The following is an 18,850-nucleotide window of genomic DNA, read 5'->3' as shown; positions in this document are numbered from 1 at the left end:
TTTTTTGTTTTGGTTAATGCATCTCTTTAATTCAGACACAAATCACAATAAAACTATCAGTAAAGACTGAACATCGCTACATGTGATCATGTACGCTGCTACACATATCACCCAGTTTGCACTACAGACAGAAGCCCTGTGATCGTAAACATGACATTCATGGTGAGAGAGGTTAATGAACAATCTAAAACATCTTCTAGTGGCTCAACATCTGCTGAGACCAGCACCGCGTACAGAACAGCTGGTAACAGTGATCTGAATTCAAAGGTAGATCCATCAATACTGAATATTGGCAACAACATGAACATGAACACATATACAAATAAATTCTTGTCAATTCAATGGATACCACCTCTAACCTAATATTTAAGTTATATACAGCAATATATCAATTGAGTCAAGCATATTTTAAGTGTATTAGAGTATGTTAAAAGAATTGCTTTGCTCTTTTTGACCGACTTTTGGAGTCCCCGATGTCCTGAGAATGATCCTGTGCACAGAAGTAATCTGCACATGGCAGATGTGCCACATCTGTGGCTGAAGACAGGCATACATACAGGCATGCACTTTGAATGACCTTGTGTACGAATTGTGCTCTATAAATAAAATTGCCTTGCCTTACATTGCCACAACGTCATTACGAACGCGTAAATCATGGGTCTGTCTCAGTTAAAGTTTACTTAATACAGGTGAGATTAGACAATTGAGATAGTAAAGTAACTGTGATTCTATAATAAAATGCCAACTGCGGCAGGGCAACGCACAAGAAAGTCATTCCCAAAGGGGACTTCGGGGGCTCTATACTGACCCCTACTGGCAAATTTGATTAATTTCACATGAAGTTCAAAGAGTCAGGACCATCAACAGAACATTTACTTGGATCTTAACACACCACTAGAGCTTGAATTTAGTAACCTGTCAAGTCCTACAAAAGCATTTCAAACACGTCACCAGCATTTTGGCAGCATACAGCAATTTTGTGTTTAAAGGTATTAATTTGCACCACATTTCGCTTACGCTGTGTTGAGAGAGAGGACGCCAACGGATCAGTTTTTAAATCTTAACAGGATGATTGCTCGTATACTGCTGCTAAACATTTAGACCTACCTAATTACAGCAAAGACAACAGTGCACAACGCCGCACTGTACCACAAACGTCAAACAGCTTTGAGACCAAACAAAACCAACAACATCAGATTAACTCGAGGTTCATTCAGTAGCTTTTTGCTGCTTTCTTCTTACTTCCTTTCTTACTTTCAGTAGGTTTACGTCAATATCGGAAGAATTGTGAGCGAGATGTAATCCGGCAATGTGGACACGATGAGCGTTAACTGTTTGTCAATACGAAGGCGTGAGAAGTGACCATGCAACACAAGAGGATAATTACATAACAGATGCATCAGTGGTAGGTGGTGGCAATGACGACGTCAGATATGAAGAAATATGGAGAAAAAAAAAAAAAAAAAGAGAGGAAAGCTACGACATGCAACCAGAATTCAGTGGACTTAAATCACTTGTGCTAAGGTTAGATAACATAATGTGCAATAACCACGAGCATACCAGCCATCGTCTCTGATATCTTCTGAAAAAAAAAAGAAGAAAACTGTGAGAGGACGGGCAGTGGTTTACAGCAAGGGTTCATCAGGCTCAACTGTTACCGGGGCCAGGAATTGTTGGGTAAAAAAATTGTTCCGTGATCACTTTTAAAATGGTGCAGCATCACTGCAGTGGTTGAGAAATAGCCTCAGTAATGGTTGTATATATATATATATATATATAGAATTAGACATGCGGTTATTGCGTTATACTGAATGGTCCCCCTTTGCTGTGGAAAAGAGATTAGACACTGCTGGTTAAAGGTAAAAGGTAAGTATGAAATATGACCCAGTAAGTTGAGTGACAGATTAATGCCGTCAGAGGCTTTTCAGGTACCAGAACACAAGTGTTTCCATGCAGGATTTTTCAGTTTTATAACATTATAACAGCAGTTTTTATCTTTTGTTGCATCAAACAGTGATCTTAGGATATGTTTTAAAAAAAATAAGAAAAAAGGCTAGAAAGTGGACCTTGATGTAAAATAACTTTCAAAAGTCGCACACAACCCTCTTTCTCCGGACCGTCTTTTACTCGCCTCAAACTATTTGCCCTTAATTACCACCATGAAGGAAAGTGTCTCAGATGCTTCGGTTCGAGGTGGTTTTGTTCAAGCCTCACTCGTATTTCCTTCGCTCTGCCCCTTCTGCTCCTGCGCCGCATGTAATTTAAGGTGCTTTTTCAGGGAGTACTGATCAGTATAGGTCTTCCCACACTGGCTGCAGGGGATGACCTTCTCTTTGGTGTGGACCAGCTCGTGTCTCTTCAGGTGACCAGACCTGCTGAACCTCTTGCTGCAGTACGAGCAGCTGTACTCCTTCTCTCCTGTGTGAGTCCTCTGGTGTAGTTTCAGGCTGCTGGCCACTGTGAAGGTCTTGCCACACTCATCGCAGCTGTACGGCCTCTCTCCTGTATGCATCCTCATGTGTATGGTGAGGTGGCCGGTCTGGCTGAAGGTCTTTTTACACAGCTTACAGCTGTACGGCCTCTCTCCAGTGTGGATCCTGTAATGCGTTTTGAGGTCGCCCAAGCCGTTGAACTTTTTGCCACAATGAGCGCAGCAATACGGCTTCTCGCCTGTGTGGATCCTCTCGTGTATACGCAGGTTTCCTGCGTTGCTGAATGTTTTGTCACACTGCTGGCAGCTGTAAGGCTTCTCCCCAGTGTGAGTCCGCAAGTGCACTTTGAGCTGGTTGTGCTCGTTGAAGCGCTTCCCACAGTACGAGCAGGAATACGGCTTCTCTCCAGTGTGGATGCGCTTGTGTATCCTGAGCTGACTGGGGTGGGCATATGTTTTACTGCAGATGTTGCAGCTGTAAGGTCTTTCACCTGTGTGGGTACGTTTGTGGGATTTGAGAAGATCCGCCCGGCTAAACTGTTTTCCGCAAATGCTGCAGCCATGAACCTTCTCGCTGCTGTGAGTCTTGATGTGGACGTTGAGTGAGGTTGCTCGACTAAATGTCTTGGGACAAACGGGACAGCGCAAAATGCTGTCACGAACGTCTAGAAGCTCACCGGCAGTTGCAGCAGATGACTTATTTGCATTGGATGCAACTCCCTCTGGCTCCTCATCCCGTTTACTCGATCCCTCAGGATCCATCTCAGACTCTTCCGAATATCTATATTCATACTTTAATTCCTGTTCCGACAAACGATCACCGTCGCTGTACGGCAGCATGCCATTCTCCTCATCTTCCTCCTTCTTGATGACGCATCCATCCAGCGTGTAGCTGTCAGAAACAACAGAGACTTTAACGTCTCCATCACCGCCTCCGCAGTCTGGTTCGGAGCCCGAAGAAGTCGGCGTCTGCGTGTGCTCATCACAACTGGAACCGCTGGCCTCCGAGCTCTGTTTTTTTACTGGCTTCATCATCAGATTGAGAAGCAGTGAGGGCTGAGAGAGGTCAATGGCTCCACTTTCATCCAAGTCAGGCTCTTCTTTGACAGAAACCGACGTTCCGGTGGAGGCGTTCACACACGGTTGTTCGGCTTCATCGCTCTGCAGAAAAAAGGAGGCGGACGGTACGCTCTCCCTCACCTGGCCTTTACTCTTCCTCCTGAAGCTCTTCTTGTCGCTGCTGCATATGGACACCGTGAACAAGCCCTGGGTGGAGCTGACTGGACGATTGTTCCGCTCCGGAGCAGAAAGCTGCTCCGTGGCATCTTGCTCGCACACATCTGAAAATTCAAGGCCAAAACAGTGAGCACTATGGGTACGGACTGGGATTCAGAGCTTACTAGAATGCAGCCAAAACATTTGATGGAAATCTAACTTGCTCACAGATGCGTTTAAACTCAAACTTTCCTCCATTTGTGGGCAGCTCTAGCCATAACAGTCTTATCAGCCATGTTATTAAATCTTTATGCTTCATCTAGCCGTTTGTGACACTAAAAGATCAGATCAGAGATCAGATTTTAATTTGTCATGTTATGCATACACACGAAATTTGTCCTCCGCTTTTAACTCGCTTAAAAGTTCAACAGAATGCAGTAAATAATGTACAACTTATCCCTCCATTTCAAGAGTTATATTTCTATACCTTGGAGAACACATATATTGCAATGTACTGTGCATTTCTGTAATAACATTAGATTACCAGCTTTTTATTTTTCCTATCCATATTTCCCCACTTTTACCCGCTGTGGTGTCCCATCCTACTTCCTTAACAGTCTGTGCTAAGTGTGGTCTATTTTTTGACAAAAGGCTGTGCATGTGTATGTGCATTGGCAATAACACACATTGAATGTCATGAATATGCACATTTTTACCTCCCCCCTCTTTTTAATTAAATGATTACCGCATCCCACCACACCAATATGTTGGTCAGGGCCGTCACCATCTTGTGTTACCGTTACTGCCTCGACATGAAATGTCTGCTTTTTTTTTCTCCTTTGCCCGAAGAAAACCCCCTTGATTTAAATTCCTAAATAAATAAATAAACTGTGCGAATAATTGCCATCACCAGTTGCATGTGTGCTAAATGATATGCATAATAATACATATAGTAACTACAAATAACAAATACTGTTTTCACAGTGATTTCTCGGTCTGTTTACTGTCTCGTGCAGGTTTTAGGGCTGCAAATCAATCACTCACACACACGAGCGCAGTTTGCTCACGGTGCAGCGACACCAGGGCAGCATACCTCTAGAAGCGGACCCTGTGCTTTTCTGTGCAAACAACAGCCTCTTCAGGCCCTCGTTCTCGGACTCGATCCTCTGTATTGTGCCCTGGTACTCGGACAGTGTCCGGTCCACAGAGTCCAGGATGTCGTTCACAGTGGCTTTAAAAATCTCATTTAGAGAGGACTCCAGGTACAGTTTCAGGTCACTCGACTTGGCCATCTTAAATGGACCGAGCGGCTGCAGCAGCAAGCGCCTCGCCAGAGGGTTGAACCACAGTTTGAAGTCACCGAAAAGGTGGGTGTGTGCGGCTCTGCTGCCGTGTGCGGAACAAACAAAGCGGAGACAGTCGCGCAAGGATGACGGCGAGGGCAAGCGGACCTATCCTCAGACGCGCGCGCCCCCTGCTGGTTGGGAGGCGAACCGTTAATCTGTCTCGCAGACGTTGGTGTCAGACAGTTAACGCAAACTGACGTTAATCACTAAACTGTTCAGCACCAGCTTCTGCAACCACCAGCAACACATTTTCAACACCAGCAAGGTTGTCCACATAAATGCTAAGTAATGCTAACTAATACTTTGGTAGTAGCAGTCATGCTCATCATGTTTGTAACGGATCACATTGCATCTTTAAGGAGCAAAAATAATGACACGACTGCTTTTTACTTTACTTCAAGCATATAAAGCTAGCTTATTTGTAGCACATTAAAAGATGTCTAAGGGATAACAGAACATTAATAGTTAGGCTAACCAGCTGTAATGCTAGGCTTTTATCACTAGCTAGTTCGCTATAGTTTTGTGCTAAACAAATATAAGTACTAGGGTTGCCAACCCTAATAAGTACTAACGTTATTAGAAACGACTGATTTGATCTGTGAAATGCAGGGCCGAGCCGTATCGAGCCGTACCGAGCTAGTGGAAAAGCGCCATAATTGATTTTTTTTTTTCCATTTATACTACAACGGCAGCTTTAACATTAAGGTAAATGTATTATCAGAACTGATTTAAAGCTAATTCAATGAAAAATGAATCGGATTAAATATTTTAGACTTGGGTGCCATCTTGCTATTTTAAGATAAACCTCCAGGAATGTTTGGCTTATGTTTGGTGCATGTGTTTAACTGGCTTTCCTGCCAAAGAGGCACAGCCAATGACTTGTTCGAGCTGAATTTGAATGCCTTCTGGTTTTAACATTGACTGTGGTGTCTGCAGGAATGAAGCTGAACCACTCCCCTCACCTCACCTGTATTTGTGTGCTTGCATGCCTTTAGGGTTGTGGGTGTAGGCTGAGGCCTCTCAGGTGTCTATCCAGTTCCTGAGTCATCTGCCAATCAGAAAATACTATTTTTCTCCTTTTGTTGCCAGTAGCTTTCCCCTGTTCTTCTTGTAATCTGCAGCTGACAGGCCAACTGGAGAGAGGCAGACAGAAGTCCCGATATAGACAAGAAGCTCAAAGAAGGACGAGGACCCAGACCCGAGTTGGACGAGGACCTGCATGTGCCTGTGCATGGCGTAAGAGGCTAAAGGGTTACCTGGTTTAAAGAGAGCAAATGTGGGGCTTGTTTATTGAGTGCAGAGCAATCAAACAGAGTCAGCTTGGTGTTAAGTGACTGCGTGTCTGAATGCACAGCTCACTGACAGCGGTAAGATCCCAGTGTAACACTGAGGTGGTTTTTCCCTCCCACCAGTCTTGACTTAAAACCTCGCAAGCTGGCTGATCATATGATGTTGCTTTTAAGCGCCTGGAGGGGGTAAGTCATGCTTCATAGTCGAGCAGATTCCTCCCACTAATATTCTTTTTTGATCCTTGCTCATATTTATGACTGTGCCATGTTCTTTTGTGTCTGAATGATAGTCGGCAGCTTTTGATTAATTCTATTATTATGTTACATCCTCATATATAAATGATTTCGCAGCTTTCACTTTGTCCTAAATGGCTTGTTCCTCTTTTTGTTTTGTTCACTCCGGTGTGACTCTTACATTTGTACTTCCGAAAATTGCGATGGGTTGTGAGCAGTTTTTCTTGGTATTCTGCGCTCAGACAGACTGCAAGTGGCGTCTTGGCTCTAAGATGTCTGGCTTTTCCTGTTGCTTTCTTACATTGTTTTTTTTTCTAGTTTATAAAGCTGAGAAGTATTTCCTTTTAAAAAAAGCCTTGCATGCATCTAAGGTGGTCCTCCGCAGTTTTAATTGTCAACATTGCTGCTAAAGACAACATCTAACCCCAGCGGATAACTGTGTTGATATGTCAAACACTTAATATCTTCACATGGATCAGGGAAAGAGTTAAATCGGATCAGTGGGGTTTTGAAATGGTCCAAATTATGCAGAAAACTCCTATGTTTTAATTTTACTATTAAAGTCTTATTTAACTTTTTTTTTTTTAAATTAAATTCTTAAGATCTTACTGTTCGCAGGAAACATTTAATATTTAACTACACATGCAATTAATTCATTAATTAATCAGCATCTAGTATAATTTGTTAAGAGGGGGCTCTGCTTTTTGCTCATCTTTGTTAACACTTGTGCTGTAGCACTTGTTGCACCCTGACAGGAACTGAGAAGTGAGCACCCACACAGGAAATGCGGTCAAGGTCTGTCCCGGATGTTGGGTTACATGACGTGAATAGAAAAATGAAGATAGACAGAAAGTTTAAGAAATGAGAGAAGGGGCCACACGCCAATGTGAGATCAGATTAAACTTAAGAATTTATTTTAGTGGTCATCGTCATCGTCAGTGACAGTGTTTTGTTGCCGGTTCGTTGCCAGCGTTGGTGTTGCGGGTCGAGAGGCCTTTTGTTTGTGTTGACAACATATCAGTGAAGTCAAGGTTAGAGTCATGTCGGAGGCAGTTTTATCCACAAGCCAGAGTCACAGTGCAGCGTGGTGATAAAATGATGAAATCAGGACACAGGCGGTTAAACTGCTCCTCAGACGCAGCCCCACGACCCCACCCGTTTCCTCCGTTCTCACTCAGTATTACAGTATGCACCTCTATGTCTTTGCTTCCTCGTATCTCTCGGGCTCTCTTGCTGAGCTCATTTTCTGTAGTCAGGAAGTTCGATTGTTCTTTTTTTTTTCTGTCACTTTTCACTTAAAAAGTCTGTCGCACCGCACATCTTTAGTGACGCCCCAAGAAATTAGGACAGTTGATAAAATTAACAGGATGGGCTAAACAAAAAAAGACAAAAACTGGATAAATTGCTGTACAGGTGGTGAGTGTGATTTCAGATCTAATTTGTAGAGAACTTGTTTTGCACAAATAAACTGAAAAAAAAATGCAAATCTGCTGCGTTTTTAAACCATCACAATTGCTAGATGGCATGATGTAGTCGTGTTATGAGTGGCTTTATGCCTGGTAGCTACTCAGATGTTGCTCGGGGAGATTCCCCAAACAGGCGACAAAGATCAGTTATTATAAATCAGGCCATTCCAGCCACACGACTGATAAAAACTTGTAGAAATGAGTTCCTACGTAACGTCCCTTTGGGTCGCCGTTCATTCGCTTTTTGGATGTTGATGTGTATTTTTGTTCTCTTTTGGACACAGGTCTGTGAATAGGGACGCACTTCGGGATCTCAGACTGATGGCACCTCACACGACGATCAGAGGACATTTTGTAGCTGCACAGCATTGACGGCTTGAACATCGTTCGCAAAAAAAACCCACAACTGAACTAAATGCGAGACGCTGATGGAGGAGGAAAGCTTGTGCACTTCTTTCCCCGATATCACAGAGACGGTGCCTCAACAGGACTCGCAGACCTCAGCAGACCAACAGAGCATCAATGAAGACCAGGAGGCCATCGTGTGGGGGGACACAGAGGTGCAAAGTAACCGGACACACGAGGCAGATCAAGTCGGTCTCTCCCCAAAGGCGAAGCGCAAGTCTTTCATGGAGGCAGAGGAGTGGGAGCAAATAATATGGCCGATTCGCCCCATCACCAGTCCTCTGTTTTCTCCTGCCACGGTGCAGTGGGACATGCCCGATCCCTCTGAGGAGACACCTCAAATCGTGACAGACAGCGGCTTAGCCAATGAGCTGGACTCTTGGGGTGTGGCGAGTCTCTACGGCGCTTCCCCATCAATTCACCGGCTTCAAGATGTTCCTGATGAGCTTTTCAGGCAGGAAGACGCCGAGGAGCAAGATGTGTTTGATTCACGACTCTTAAACTCAGATACTGAGTGGACTGAAAACAACCCCGAGGTATGTGAGAATAACGAAAAGAGGTGGGACGTTGTCATGCTGCTATTTTTGATCTATAGCCGAGTGTGAATGCTCAGGCTTACACACATACATGCTCCTGTGTCATTAATGCATAACTTACTGATGGCAGACTTCACTTCCTCGGTCGTCATGTCTTTTTGTGTCTCTTTTTAATGTAGTAAGCTTAGCAGAGGAGGGAGGGAGGGATAGAGCAGACATAATGTTGGTCAGATGAGGTTTAGAGTGCAGCTTCCTACTCATGAACCCACTGGCAATCACAAGTTTTTCTCTCACAACTCATGTTCAATGTCCTGTGTTGCAACTTCAAGCCATGTGATGCTGCAGATGAGAACGAACCGGAGACACAGGAAAAGGAAGATTCAGCACATGAGCTGTTAGACTGCAATAATGGTATGTATTACTCAAACTGACGTCTAATTCCGCGTGAATAGCAAATGTTTTTTTTTTAATTTCCTGCCCAGTTTGAGAGAGGACAATCGTTGTTCCTTGGCATGCGGAGCTCTCGCAGTATTCACCCATTTTTCTGCAATGTCTTCCAGGAGTCCCACAGAGGACAGACTCAGAAGGAGATGAGGAAAACTCTGTGTCGCCGGCTCCTGTAGAAACTGAGGACTTAGCTGATACCGTTGAGGAGACTGAAGGCTCGGAAGACACTTTTGTGGATGTAAAACTAGAAGAGGAACAGGAGGAGGTCTGTGATCTGCTGACCGGACAGGGAGACTCGGAGGGAGAACAGACTTCAGCTAATGCTGTTGGGACAGAGGCGAAGAGCGAGGAGGGGAGCGAGACTGAAGAAGAGAAGAGTGCGACCGGCGTGTTCAACGACGAAGAGAGCGAGGAGGCACGATCTGCCGGCTGTCTGAGAGATGTGTGAGTATCGTAGGCTGAAAAAAGGGGAACAGGAAATTTGTGTTGACAGCGAGCAAAGAGAGCGATACATGACTGAATTAATGGTGAAATACTGTGAGGCAGAAATACTGAGCACACACTGATATCATCCAAACACTCAGAATAAAACGGGGAGAAAAAAAGCCCGTTTAGAACTGCTCGATTCTGCTCCATTTTGATGTATTGAAACACTTATAACACACATCACAGGAAATACCAGAGAGCAGATCTGTAAACAAACCTACATGTATACAACTTTACCTTTTCTTTTTTTTTTAATGGAATTAACCTTTACATAATGTTTGAAACAGATGTTTATTCTCAGACCAGGAGAGTTTAGTTTGTAGATTGAATAGGAATGTAGAAAATTTGATGCTCGTCAGCACAGGAGTTAACACTCAGGATATCCACTCAGGTTATCGATCAATAATCTATGTAAACTGGTCAAATTGAGCTTCAAAGATCTCTCTGACTGTATTGAACTAAATGTAGATCTAATTTTGACAGACTTGTACTTTCCCCACATACAGTGTTTCCAAAGTTTCCTAAGTGGGTGATGAAAGATTTCTGAAAAGTAGATGTAGACATATTAGTAATTTAGACTTAATAATAGACATATTACTAATGTGTTAACAAAGTAGTTTCCCCCAAAAGCTACTTTTAAATGACACAAAAGCTACTTTTACATGACATTTAAGTTATTCAGTTTCAGTTACAACTAATTAAGTTTAATGCATAGCATTATTTTAAACTTTTCAACTTAGAGTTGAAGTTACATTTGCCATCTGGAGATGCTGTTTATTATTGAACAACATCAGTGTTGTGTGCTATTTAACCAGTAATGACAATCCATATGTCATCCACCCTTTGTAGGGAGATACCTGCAGAACCACCGGAAACTGACTCTGGACTAACCGCACTTTTCGATAAGCCGCTTGAGCTGCATGAGCCAGAGCTTTTGGAGGACAGTGTACCCTCAGGGTCTGAGGAGGACCTGGGGATACCGGAGGAGTTACACGAAGATCTCACAGTTCAGACTGAAGAGTGGGTAATGTGTGAAGATGTAGGTCAGAATGCGGAGCCAGAACAGTCAGAGGCCGCAGACAGCAGCGAAGAAGCGTCGGTACAGGAGGCAGAGAGTGCAGCGAGGATAGAAAACTCCCAAGAAACCGTAGAGGTAACTGAAAATGAACATCTGGAGGAGACTAATTGTTTAGAGCAGCAACAGTGCGAACAAACGGCTTCAGAGGACAGAGAGTTTGAGCAGCTTAAGATGGCAGGAATGCCAGAGGCGGCGTCACATCCAACAGAGGACTCTAACCAGCTTGACTCTTCTTCAGAGATGGAACTGATAGACCAGCCAACTCAGGCTGAAAATGCAGAGCAGCCGGAGGAGTCGACTCAGACAGAGGAGGCAGTTTGTGTTGAAGCTGAAGAGTCCGGAGTCGCAGAGCAGCGACAGCAGACAGAGCCCTCAGAGCAGGGCGAGCAGTCACCGCAAACGACCGACTCATCTCAGCCAACACTTTCTGAGCAGCTTGTGCCGTCAGAGAAGACAAATGAGTCAGACACGACAGAACAGCTGTCTCCCGAGACTGAGGTCACACTGCAGACAGGAGAGGCTGACATAAAGCAGGTGGACAAACAGGCCGCTATGCCGCCCCACGCTGAAAACGTTGGGGTAGCTGGTGACGGACTAAGAGTGATGGCAAACGGCGAGCAACACAAAGCCCCGGACACGGCGGTGCCTTACATGAACGGTGCGGTGGACAGAGGCAAGGCTCGCCGCCTCGCTGAGCAGCTCTTTAACTTGGACGGGATTCAGCGTGCAGATGTGGTGAAACACGTAGACAAAAAGTAAGCACACATGCAGGTCTTTCAGAAATGTTTTTATATGGAGAATGTGTGTTTTTTTTTCCCCCTGGTCCCTGTGTATGTCTGAGGGCTGGTGGTAATGTGAGCGCTGCAGCTGCAGAGGACAAGGGCTGCATGGTTCTGTGGGAAGCTCTCACACGCAGATGCGTTAAAGTGTATGGGCGAATGTATCGTACAGATATTTTAGTTCAAATGAACCTGAACCATGGTGTAGGTATACATTTTTAAATAACAGGAACATCCACTCTCGCATCTTTCACAAACACATCCTCAAACTTTCATTGTTTTATAACAAAAAAATTTTAAGCGCTGAAACTTCCCGGTTTAACTTCCCTCTTGTTGCATAAAACTGGATACTATGCTTCCCATGATAAAAATAAGCAGCCCGGATGCCATAATTCACTTCAGTAGCATCTTTCAATCGGGGCTTGGGAAATGCCATCTCTTTTTATCTCAATTCATAAAGCCTGCCCTCTGTTGTTGAGCCGAGCCAGATGATCGTAGAAGGCAAAGCCACAGAAGATGTTAACGCTCTGCTGCCTTCAGAGTCGGATGATTTTAATCCTTTTCAGTCTACCTGTCAGATCAGCTGTAGCTGGATTAGCCTGCAACTGTCCTCCTGACATTTGGAGAGATGATGTTTTTCAGGTAGAAGTATATTTAAAAAAAAAAGCCTTGGACTTGATGATGTTGTTGATTTCTGACACAAATACAGAATCAAAGTCGCTGGGGATATCAATTTTTGTTATTTAGTTTAGCGGTGGCCTTAATGGTTAAATATTTGGTTAAATGTGGCTGGACTTTTTCGGTAATTCAATTCAATTCAATTTTATTAACAGGACACTGCATATTAATAACAGTACATCTGTAACATGCCAGAGTTAGCCAAAGGCCAGTTTTCATCTGTTGTCCTGGTGGCCAGTTGTACAATGGCACCCTAAAAAAACGTGGAACGTTAAACAATAAAATCATCAACAATTAAGAACGACATATTAAAACAGTTTTAATTCATAATAGAGAGAGCAACAATGATGGTAGGAAATAGTAAGATAATAGTATAAGTAGTTCTGAGGATCAGCATAGCTATTCTTTAAGCACACGTAGCAGCAGCAAAGCGTTTAATAAAAACATAAAAGCATCACTGAGTATCAAGCATTGATAAAACCGATTAAAGCATTTGGTAGATGCATGATAATTTAACAAACAGTGCTGATAAAATCATAAAAACAAGAGGTTTACAGAGGTTTTTTGTTATTTAGTTTAGCGGTGGCCTTAATGGTGAAATATTTGGTTAAATGTCGCAGCCTCCTGGACTTTTTCGGTAGTTTTGAGTTGACACAAACAAGTTCCTAATGGTTGGATATTTGCACGCTCTTTTTTTTGTTGTTGCATCACATCATCGCCTGTTTGCTTTCAGCTCAGATTCAGTAAGTTGTTTCCCAGATTTTATGTCTCTGTTTGGGTCCAGAAAGACGTCGAAGCGTTGACACAGAATGCATGTTTATGTTTTTTCTGTTTAGTAATGACTTCAGCCGTGCTGTTGGAGAGGAATACCTCAAGTTCTTTGATTTCACCGGGCAAACCCTGGATCGTGCCATCAGGTGATGAATTGTAAAGGAGGAGCTTGACTTGCATGCACGAACATCTCATGCAAACCACGCTCAGTCTTTTGATTCCGTTTCACTCCTTTTCAGATCTTTTCTGAAAGTGGTGATACTGATTGGCGAGACCCAGGAGAGAGAGCGCGTGCTGCAGCATTTCTCCTGCCGCTTCCACCAGTGCAACCCCGACTCCTTTTCTTCCTCAGGTGAGCCTGGTGATGTGATGCTGATGAGTCATGCTCACAGATACAGCTGTATGTGTCATTATAAATCCTTTTGATATCCTCAGGGTCCGTGTTGGCTCTGACATGCGCTTTGATGCTTCTCAACACCGACCTGCATGGACAGGTAAGAGAGAAGAATTAACGACTTTACAGCCAGGCGATTGCTGTGAGTCTTTTAGTCACTCGCGTGTTATGTGTGTGTCGACAGAACGTAGGAAAATCCATGTCGTCCCCGAAGTTTGTGTCCAACCTGGATGGAATGAATGACGGAGAAAACTTCAGCAAGGAGCTGTTGAAAGTAATGTTTGTTACCTGATTCTTTTCAAGAGGCAGTGCAAGTGAAGTCCAAGCTGCGCAGCTGAAATGATTAAACCTTTTTTCTCTCCATACACATTACAGAGTCTTTACAATTCCATAAAGAGCGAAGCGCTGGAGTGGGCTGTGTAAGTGACCCGAACCGAAACACTGAGCCGCGATTCGCGCACCTAACCCTCACTCATCTTCCTCTTCCATTGTGTGTGAAAGGGATGAGGAGGAGCTGAAGAACTCCGTGTTGGTGGATGAAGATGCAGGCGACGATGCGCCTTTGCGCTCAAAATCCAACCCCTTCCAGGACGTTCCTCATGACAAAACGGCCTGCGTGGTCAAACAGGGCTTTCTGCAGAGGAAGCTCCATGCCGACATCGACGGCAAACGCAGTGAGTGCCAGGCAAACACAGATGAGAGTCGGTATTTAAAGGCACCGTCTGTCTTTTGCGCTCAAATATTGAACGCAGATGGGATTTGTTGATGAGGAACGCTGTGGTGGGGTGAGCTGGGGGCTGTATGTTGGTGTATTTTGCCACATGGCTGTCAAAATTAGAGAAGTTGGCGACAGGAACTATCAAGAATCATTCTGTCACTCTGAGAAAACGCGTGAATTTAGCTGAATTTCAATTAAAGTAACACCGTGTTACAGTTACCGACACCTAGTGGTCAAATTGGAGATAACAACCACTTCACAAGCCATCCATCCATTATCTATAAAGCAACAAACTGCCTCTATATCAGTTGGCCAAGCATTTCATTTCCTCTTTCGCCTCTCCTGAATTCACTTGCTTTCCCTTCCCACGATGAGATCAGTTCACACACCGCTGCCTGTAATAAGTGTGGTCCTGCATTTCTCAGCTGTGCCCCTTAAACTTTTCACAGAACAGCATCCACAACCTCTGATTCCTTCACTTTGTGCTTCTTCATCGCCCTCTGAGCAGTTCTCTTCATCTTTGGGCCTTTCATAGCTGTTTTCTTGTGTCGAACGGCCCACTGTGCAGTTGGATAAAAAGTGTTTCTTTTGTAAAACAGGACATTCGCTCTCATAGGAGCGGCACAACGCTGCGCACATATTGTAGGAACAAAAAGATCATGTGCATTTTTTAACTCACGGCATACAGCAGGGGTGTGTTTTGAGGCGTTTTAATTCAGTTTAGAAGATGCCGTGAACCCTGCATTTTGATTAAGAAGTATTCACCTGCTGAATGTTTCTGTGTGGCAGCTCCATGGGGAAAAAGAAGCTGGAAGACTTTCTATGGAGTGCTGAGGGGAATGGTCCTTTACTTACAGAAGGTCTGTAACCCAGCTCCCGGTTAGCTCGTCTTCTCTGATCTCTAGTTTTTTTTAAATTTCCCTCTTCTGTGTGTGTGTTGTGTGTGTGTGTTGTGTGTGTCAGGACAATTATCGAAGGGATCACCAAAGCAGCGAGGAGGTGGTGAGCATGCATCACTCTGTGGCTGAGCAGGCGGCCGATTACACCAAGAAGCCGCACGTCTTTCGCTTGCAGACGGCCGACTGGAGGATCTTTCTTTTTCAGGCCTCGTAAGTCACATGACCGCCGAAGCGTGACTGCCTGTTCGTGCGTGTGTGTTAACAAACAGGCGTGTTCGTGCTAAAGACTTCAGCGAGTGGTGTCAGAGCAGTTGTCGTGTGTTTTTTCTCTTCTTCTTTCTTCTTCTCTCAGATCCAAAGTGGAGATGTATTCGTGGATCAGTCGCATCAACTTGGTTTCGGCTCTTCACTCGTCGCCTCCGTTCCCGGCTGCCGTCGGCTCGCAGAGGAGGTTCTGCAGACCGATCCTCCCCGCCTCACAGTCGGCTCACACTCTGGTACTTTTACGTTGTTCGTAGTTGCAGGTCTTCTTTTTTTCAGTATCTTGACATTTTTATTCCCAGTTTGGACGTGCTCGGTGCCACAAAGTCATTTTATGTTTCCAGCTCAGACAATTAAAAAAAAGAAATGTCTGTGCCTCAAATTTTGGATTTTGGAGGAATTATTTATCAGGTTACAGACGTATCTCCAGGGGTGATATCAGGGGTTGATAACAGCTGTAATTTTACTTAAGTACACAGATCTGTACTTCATTTAAAGGCTTTGTGCAGTTGGACTAATTTTATCTCATTTTGAGTCTTTAATGCAATCCCCTGAAAAAATGGGCCCTGATGCCATTTTAAACCTGTGAACTATTTTATTATTATCCGTAATGTTTGGAATCTCTTCACGAGGACTGAGATGAATAAACTCAGTGCTTGTTATCTTCAAACGACCCAGCGTTGATCAAAAGGGTTTTGATTCAATTCAAGCTGTTTTTATTTGCAACAAAAGTAATCCTGATATTTCAAAGATACAGCGCCATTAATCATGAATCGATGAACTAATTCATTCATCATAATTCAATTGAATCAAATGAATTGAAATCCAAAGGAGTCAATTTCTTTGAATGTTGATTTTACAAAAAGTTTTATTTGTTCGTACCGATCCAGAAATGCTTATAGTTCATCAGTCAAAACTCCTGATAAAATTCTGTCATGACTCTAAACCAGCTCTACAGACACAATACTACATAGACGGCTCTGCAGCTTTTCTCTATAGACCTAACATTTTCTGAGGCATGTTGGGAGGAACCGATCGCAATCTGGACTTCTGGATAAAACACTTTGTTTCATTAATACGACACTATGGAGCATTTGCTACATATAACAACTGCCAAGCAAGTAGCGCTGTAGAAGCTGCAGCTGATTTTCCTACTTTGCTCTTTTTTCCCTCTTTTTCATCTGTGACTGCCGTGTTCGCTGTGCAGGAACGTCAGCTGCAGTCTCACACAGGAATGCTTGAGACCTTCAAGGCCGACCTGTTGTATCAGCAGGAGAACCCTCCAGAGGGCAAGAAAGCTAAAGCCAGGGATCTGGAGGAGCATCGGATTAGAGCAGAGTACCTACATCACGAGGTGCTGAAACCGGGGTGGGGTGAGTGTTTTTTTTTATGGGTGTGTAAAGACCCACAGCTGATTCAGTGTCTGTTGATCAACCGCAGATGTGTCGCTATGAGAGCTACATCCAGGTGCTGGAAGCCTGGAGGAGCATGGCCGGAGAGGCCGTGTTGAGCACCGCAGACCTGAGCCTCTTTGACAAAGCAGTGTGGGCAGACTCTGTGGGGGAGGAAGAAATGGAGGAAGGTGGGCTGAAAAAGTCCCACTCCAGCCCTTCTCTGGAACTGGAGATAGCTCCTCCAGCCGTGATCAAGGTCAAACGCAATATCTCTGAGAGACGGACCTACCGCAGGACCATCGTGCCTCGACAGAATAAAGAGGCCTGACATAGAACGGGCAGTTTGTGGCCTTTTGAAAATACACATTTGTATCATTTTTTTTCTTTTTAAATATGTGCACTTTTATAAAAAAAAAAATAAACCTCAGGGAATCCACAATCCTCAGACTCTCTCGGGATGAAGGTGACACCCTGATTCATTTGTCCAGGACCTAACTTATGTTTAGGCCTTTTTTTAAAAAACTTTTTCTCAAAACATTTCTAACGTTGTACATTGTTCCAAATGTGCTTTTATAATGTAAACCACAAGAGGGTGCTGTAGAACAGACAATCTCTGAGTGAGCGTATGCATGAAGACGTGCCGCCTCAGTTTTCGTTTAATTTCAATTTGCACTTTTGTTATTCAAAATGTTGATTTTGTGCCTTTACTGAATATTCATGACATCAACGTCTCTGTTACATGCTTTTTTTTTCTTTTTTCTAAATGAAGGACCTCTCTAAAATAAAATATAACCCGTGTCCAGCTTCTGTTATTTGTCTTTAAAGGGAAACAACAAATACATTGTCTCCCGTTAACAGCAGAATCTCTGTCGCAAAGCGTATCTTAAGTGCAGCGTTCCCTGATTATTTTTAAATCACGCTGTGAACAGTGAGTGTTTCTGCTCTATTAGTTATGTTAATGAGGCTTCTGTGGAAGATCCACCAGTGTAGGGAGTCGCCTTTCCTTCTTGAAATGCCGCCCGAAACATCCTTTTTTGTGATTCAGGCTGCTCAAACTGATACGGTAGCTTGGGCTTAAAGTTGAGCTGGAAGTAAAACTACGAAAACAAATATTTGTTTATCATTTTTTTCACGAAATATGATTTAGAGTGACGGTCCAAAAACAACACAGCGATATAGAACCCGTTTCATGTTTTCCCAAAACCGGGATCTGTGTCAGTTCGCAGAGGTGGAGGTGTGTACTTCTGTACTCCCCTGTTAATGTTTGTGTGGTCCTTGTCTGAGCGATCGCACTTTGTTGGCACGGGTCCCACTTTGTGGTCTTTCGGCCTGACTTGTTGAGCAACGGTCGACCTGTGGAGATCAACAATAAGAGCAGGATGTCTGGAATTACCCCCCACCGCCACCTCTGTGCAGGCATTCAACACACACAGATATACACACAGAGGAATGTGATGTGACAACAGTAGGCACAATGAGGAGCACAGACCATACAGACAGGGACGCACCGTCCTGTCTGGGTGTCCTGGTTGGATCTTGGGAGCGAACACCAAACCAAACCAGACGTTTGGTCAGAGCTGCAGCTCCTTGTTCTTCTGGGACCAGCAGACATCAGGAGGAACTCTGCGCTCAGTTAACATGGTAATGGAAACAGCCTCCCTCCATTCATAGGAATAACAACAGCTCATTGAGATAAAGTCAGATTCTGCAGATGAGGGTGACTGATTGACCACATGAGTGACAGGGGCCCGGGGCCATCACAGCACAGCACCTTTAGAAAGGCGGGAGGGGTGGCCTGGTATGCAGAAAGATGACGCCATTTTGGCTAACCTACATGCTCTCGAGCCTGTGACCAAATGTTGCATCCAGAGGCAGCCATTAGCCATTCTTGTGTTTCAGCTCGGATTGAAAGGTTTAATAACCTTCCTGGTCACAGTTCGTGCTGAAGGTGCTCGTTTGGTGCCGGCGTCACGGAGGAGCTCTGGAGCGAAAGCTCTTCTCACATGGCCTGTGGACCATGACC

At 44.2% G+C, this 18,850-nt stretch overlaps 2 protein-coding genes across 4 annotated transcripts; one reads left to right on the top strand and one right to left on the bottom strand.

The window, feature by feature from the left end:
- Positions 1-20: 20 nt before the first annotated feature.
- Positions 21-5,042, bottom strand: LOC142373022 (uncharacterized). Its single transcript, XM_075456073.1, has 2 exons — positions 4,740-5,042; positions 21-3,771 (listed from the first exon to the last, which is right to left on the bottom strand). Exons 1-2 carry the CDS (start codon positions 4,936-4,938, stop codon positions 2,204-2,206), a joined length of 1,767 nt encoding a protein of 588 aa, XP_075312188.1. The 5' UTR covers positions 4,939-5,042; the 3' UTR covers positions 21-2,203.
- Positions 5,043-6,092: 1,050 nt separating this feature from the next.
- On the top strand, positions 6,093-17,625 carry LOC142372386 (uncharacterized). 3 transcript variants are annotated; one of them, XM_075455270.1, is made up of 16 exons: positions 6,093-6,228; positions 8,266-8,922; positions 9,252-9,333; positions 9,483-9,813; positions 10,705-11,688; positions 13,227-13,307; positions 13,401-13,513; positions 13,597-13,655; positions 13,740-13,829; positions 13,931-13,974; positions 14,057-14,229; positions 15,063-15,133; positions 15,237-15,382; positions 15,525-15,669; positions 16,641-16,787; positions 16,874-17,625. In XM_075455270.1, the coding sequence occupies exons 2-16, from the start codon at positions 8,410-8,412 to the stop codon at positions 17,153-17,155; spliced, it is 3,261 nt and encodes a 1,086-aa protein (XP_075311385.1). In that variant the 5' UTR covers positions 6,093-6,228; positions 8,266-8,409; the 3' UTR covers positions 17,156-17,625. The 3 variants fall into 3 exon arrangements, with proteins under 3 accessions (XP_075311385.1, XP_075311386.1, XP_075311384.1); XM_075455271.1 differs by lacking the exon at positions 6,093-6,228 and adding an exon at positions 6,309-6,467; XM_075455269.1 differs by lacking the exon at positions 6,093-6,228 and adding an exon at positions 7,430-7,931.
- Positions 17,626-18,850: the final 1,225 nt, after the last annotated feature.

The sequence above is a fragment of the Odontesthes bonariensis genome, chromosome 22, assembly GCF_027942865.1.
Source record: "Odontesthes bonariensis isolate fOdoBon6 chromosome 22, fOdoBon6.hap1, whole genome shotgun sequence".
Taxonomy (NCBI): Eukaryota; Metazoa; Chordata; class Actinopteri; order Atheriniformes; family Atherinopsidae; genus Odontesthes; species Odontesthes bonariensis.
Note: the sequence above shows the minus strand (reverse complement) of the source record. Positions and strands in the feature narration are given on the sequence as shown.

Bases quoted from the DNA above. Each gene is read 5' to 3' on its own strand.
- LOC142373022 (XM_075456073.1), bottom strand. From the start codon at position 4,938: ATGGCCAAGTCGAGTGACCTGAAACTGTACCTGGAGTCCTCTCTAAAT. The intron at 3,772-4,739 runs GTATGCTGCCCT...TTGAATTTTCAG, and splicing joins CACAGGGTCCGCTTCTAGAG to ATGTGTGCGAGCAAGATGCC.
- LOC142372386 (XM_075455270.1), top strand. From the start codon at position 8,410: ATGGAGGAGGAAAGCTTGTGCACTTCTTTCCCCGATATCACAGAGACG. The intron at 9,814-10,704 runs GTGAGTATCGTA...CACCCTTTGTAG, and splicing joins GCCGGCTGTCTGAGAGATGT to GGAGATACCTGCAGAACCAC. The intron at 15,134-15,236 runs GTCTGTAACCCA...TGTGTGTGTCAG, and splicing joins TGGTCCTTTACTTACAGAAG to GACAATTATCGAAGGGATCA.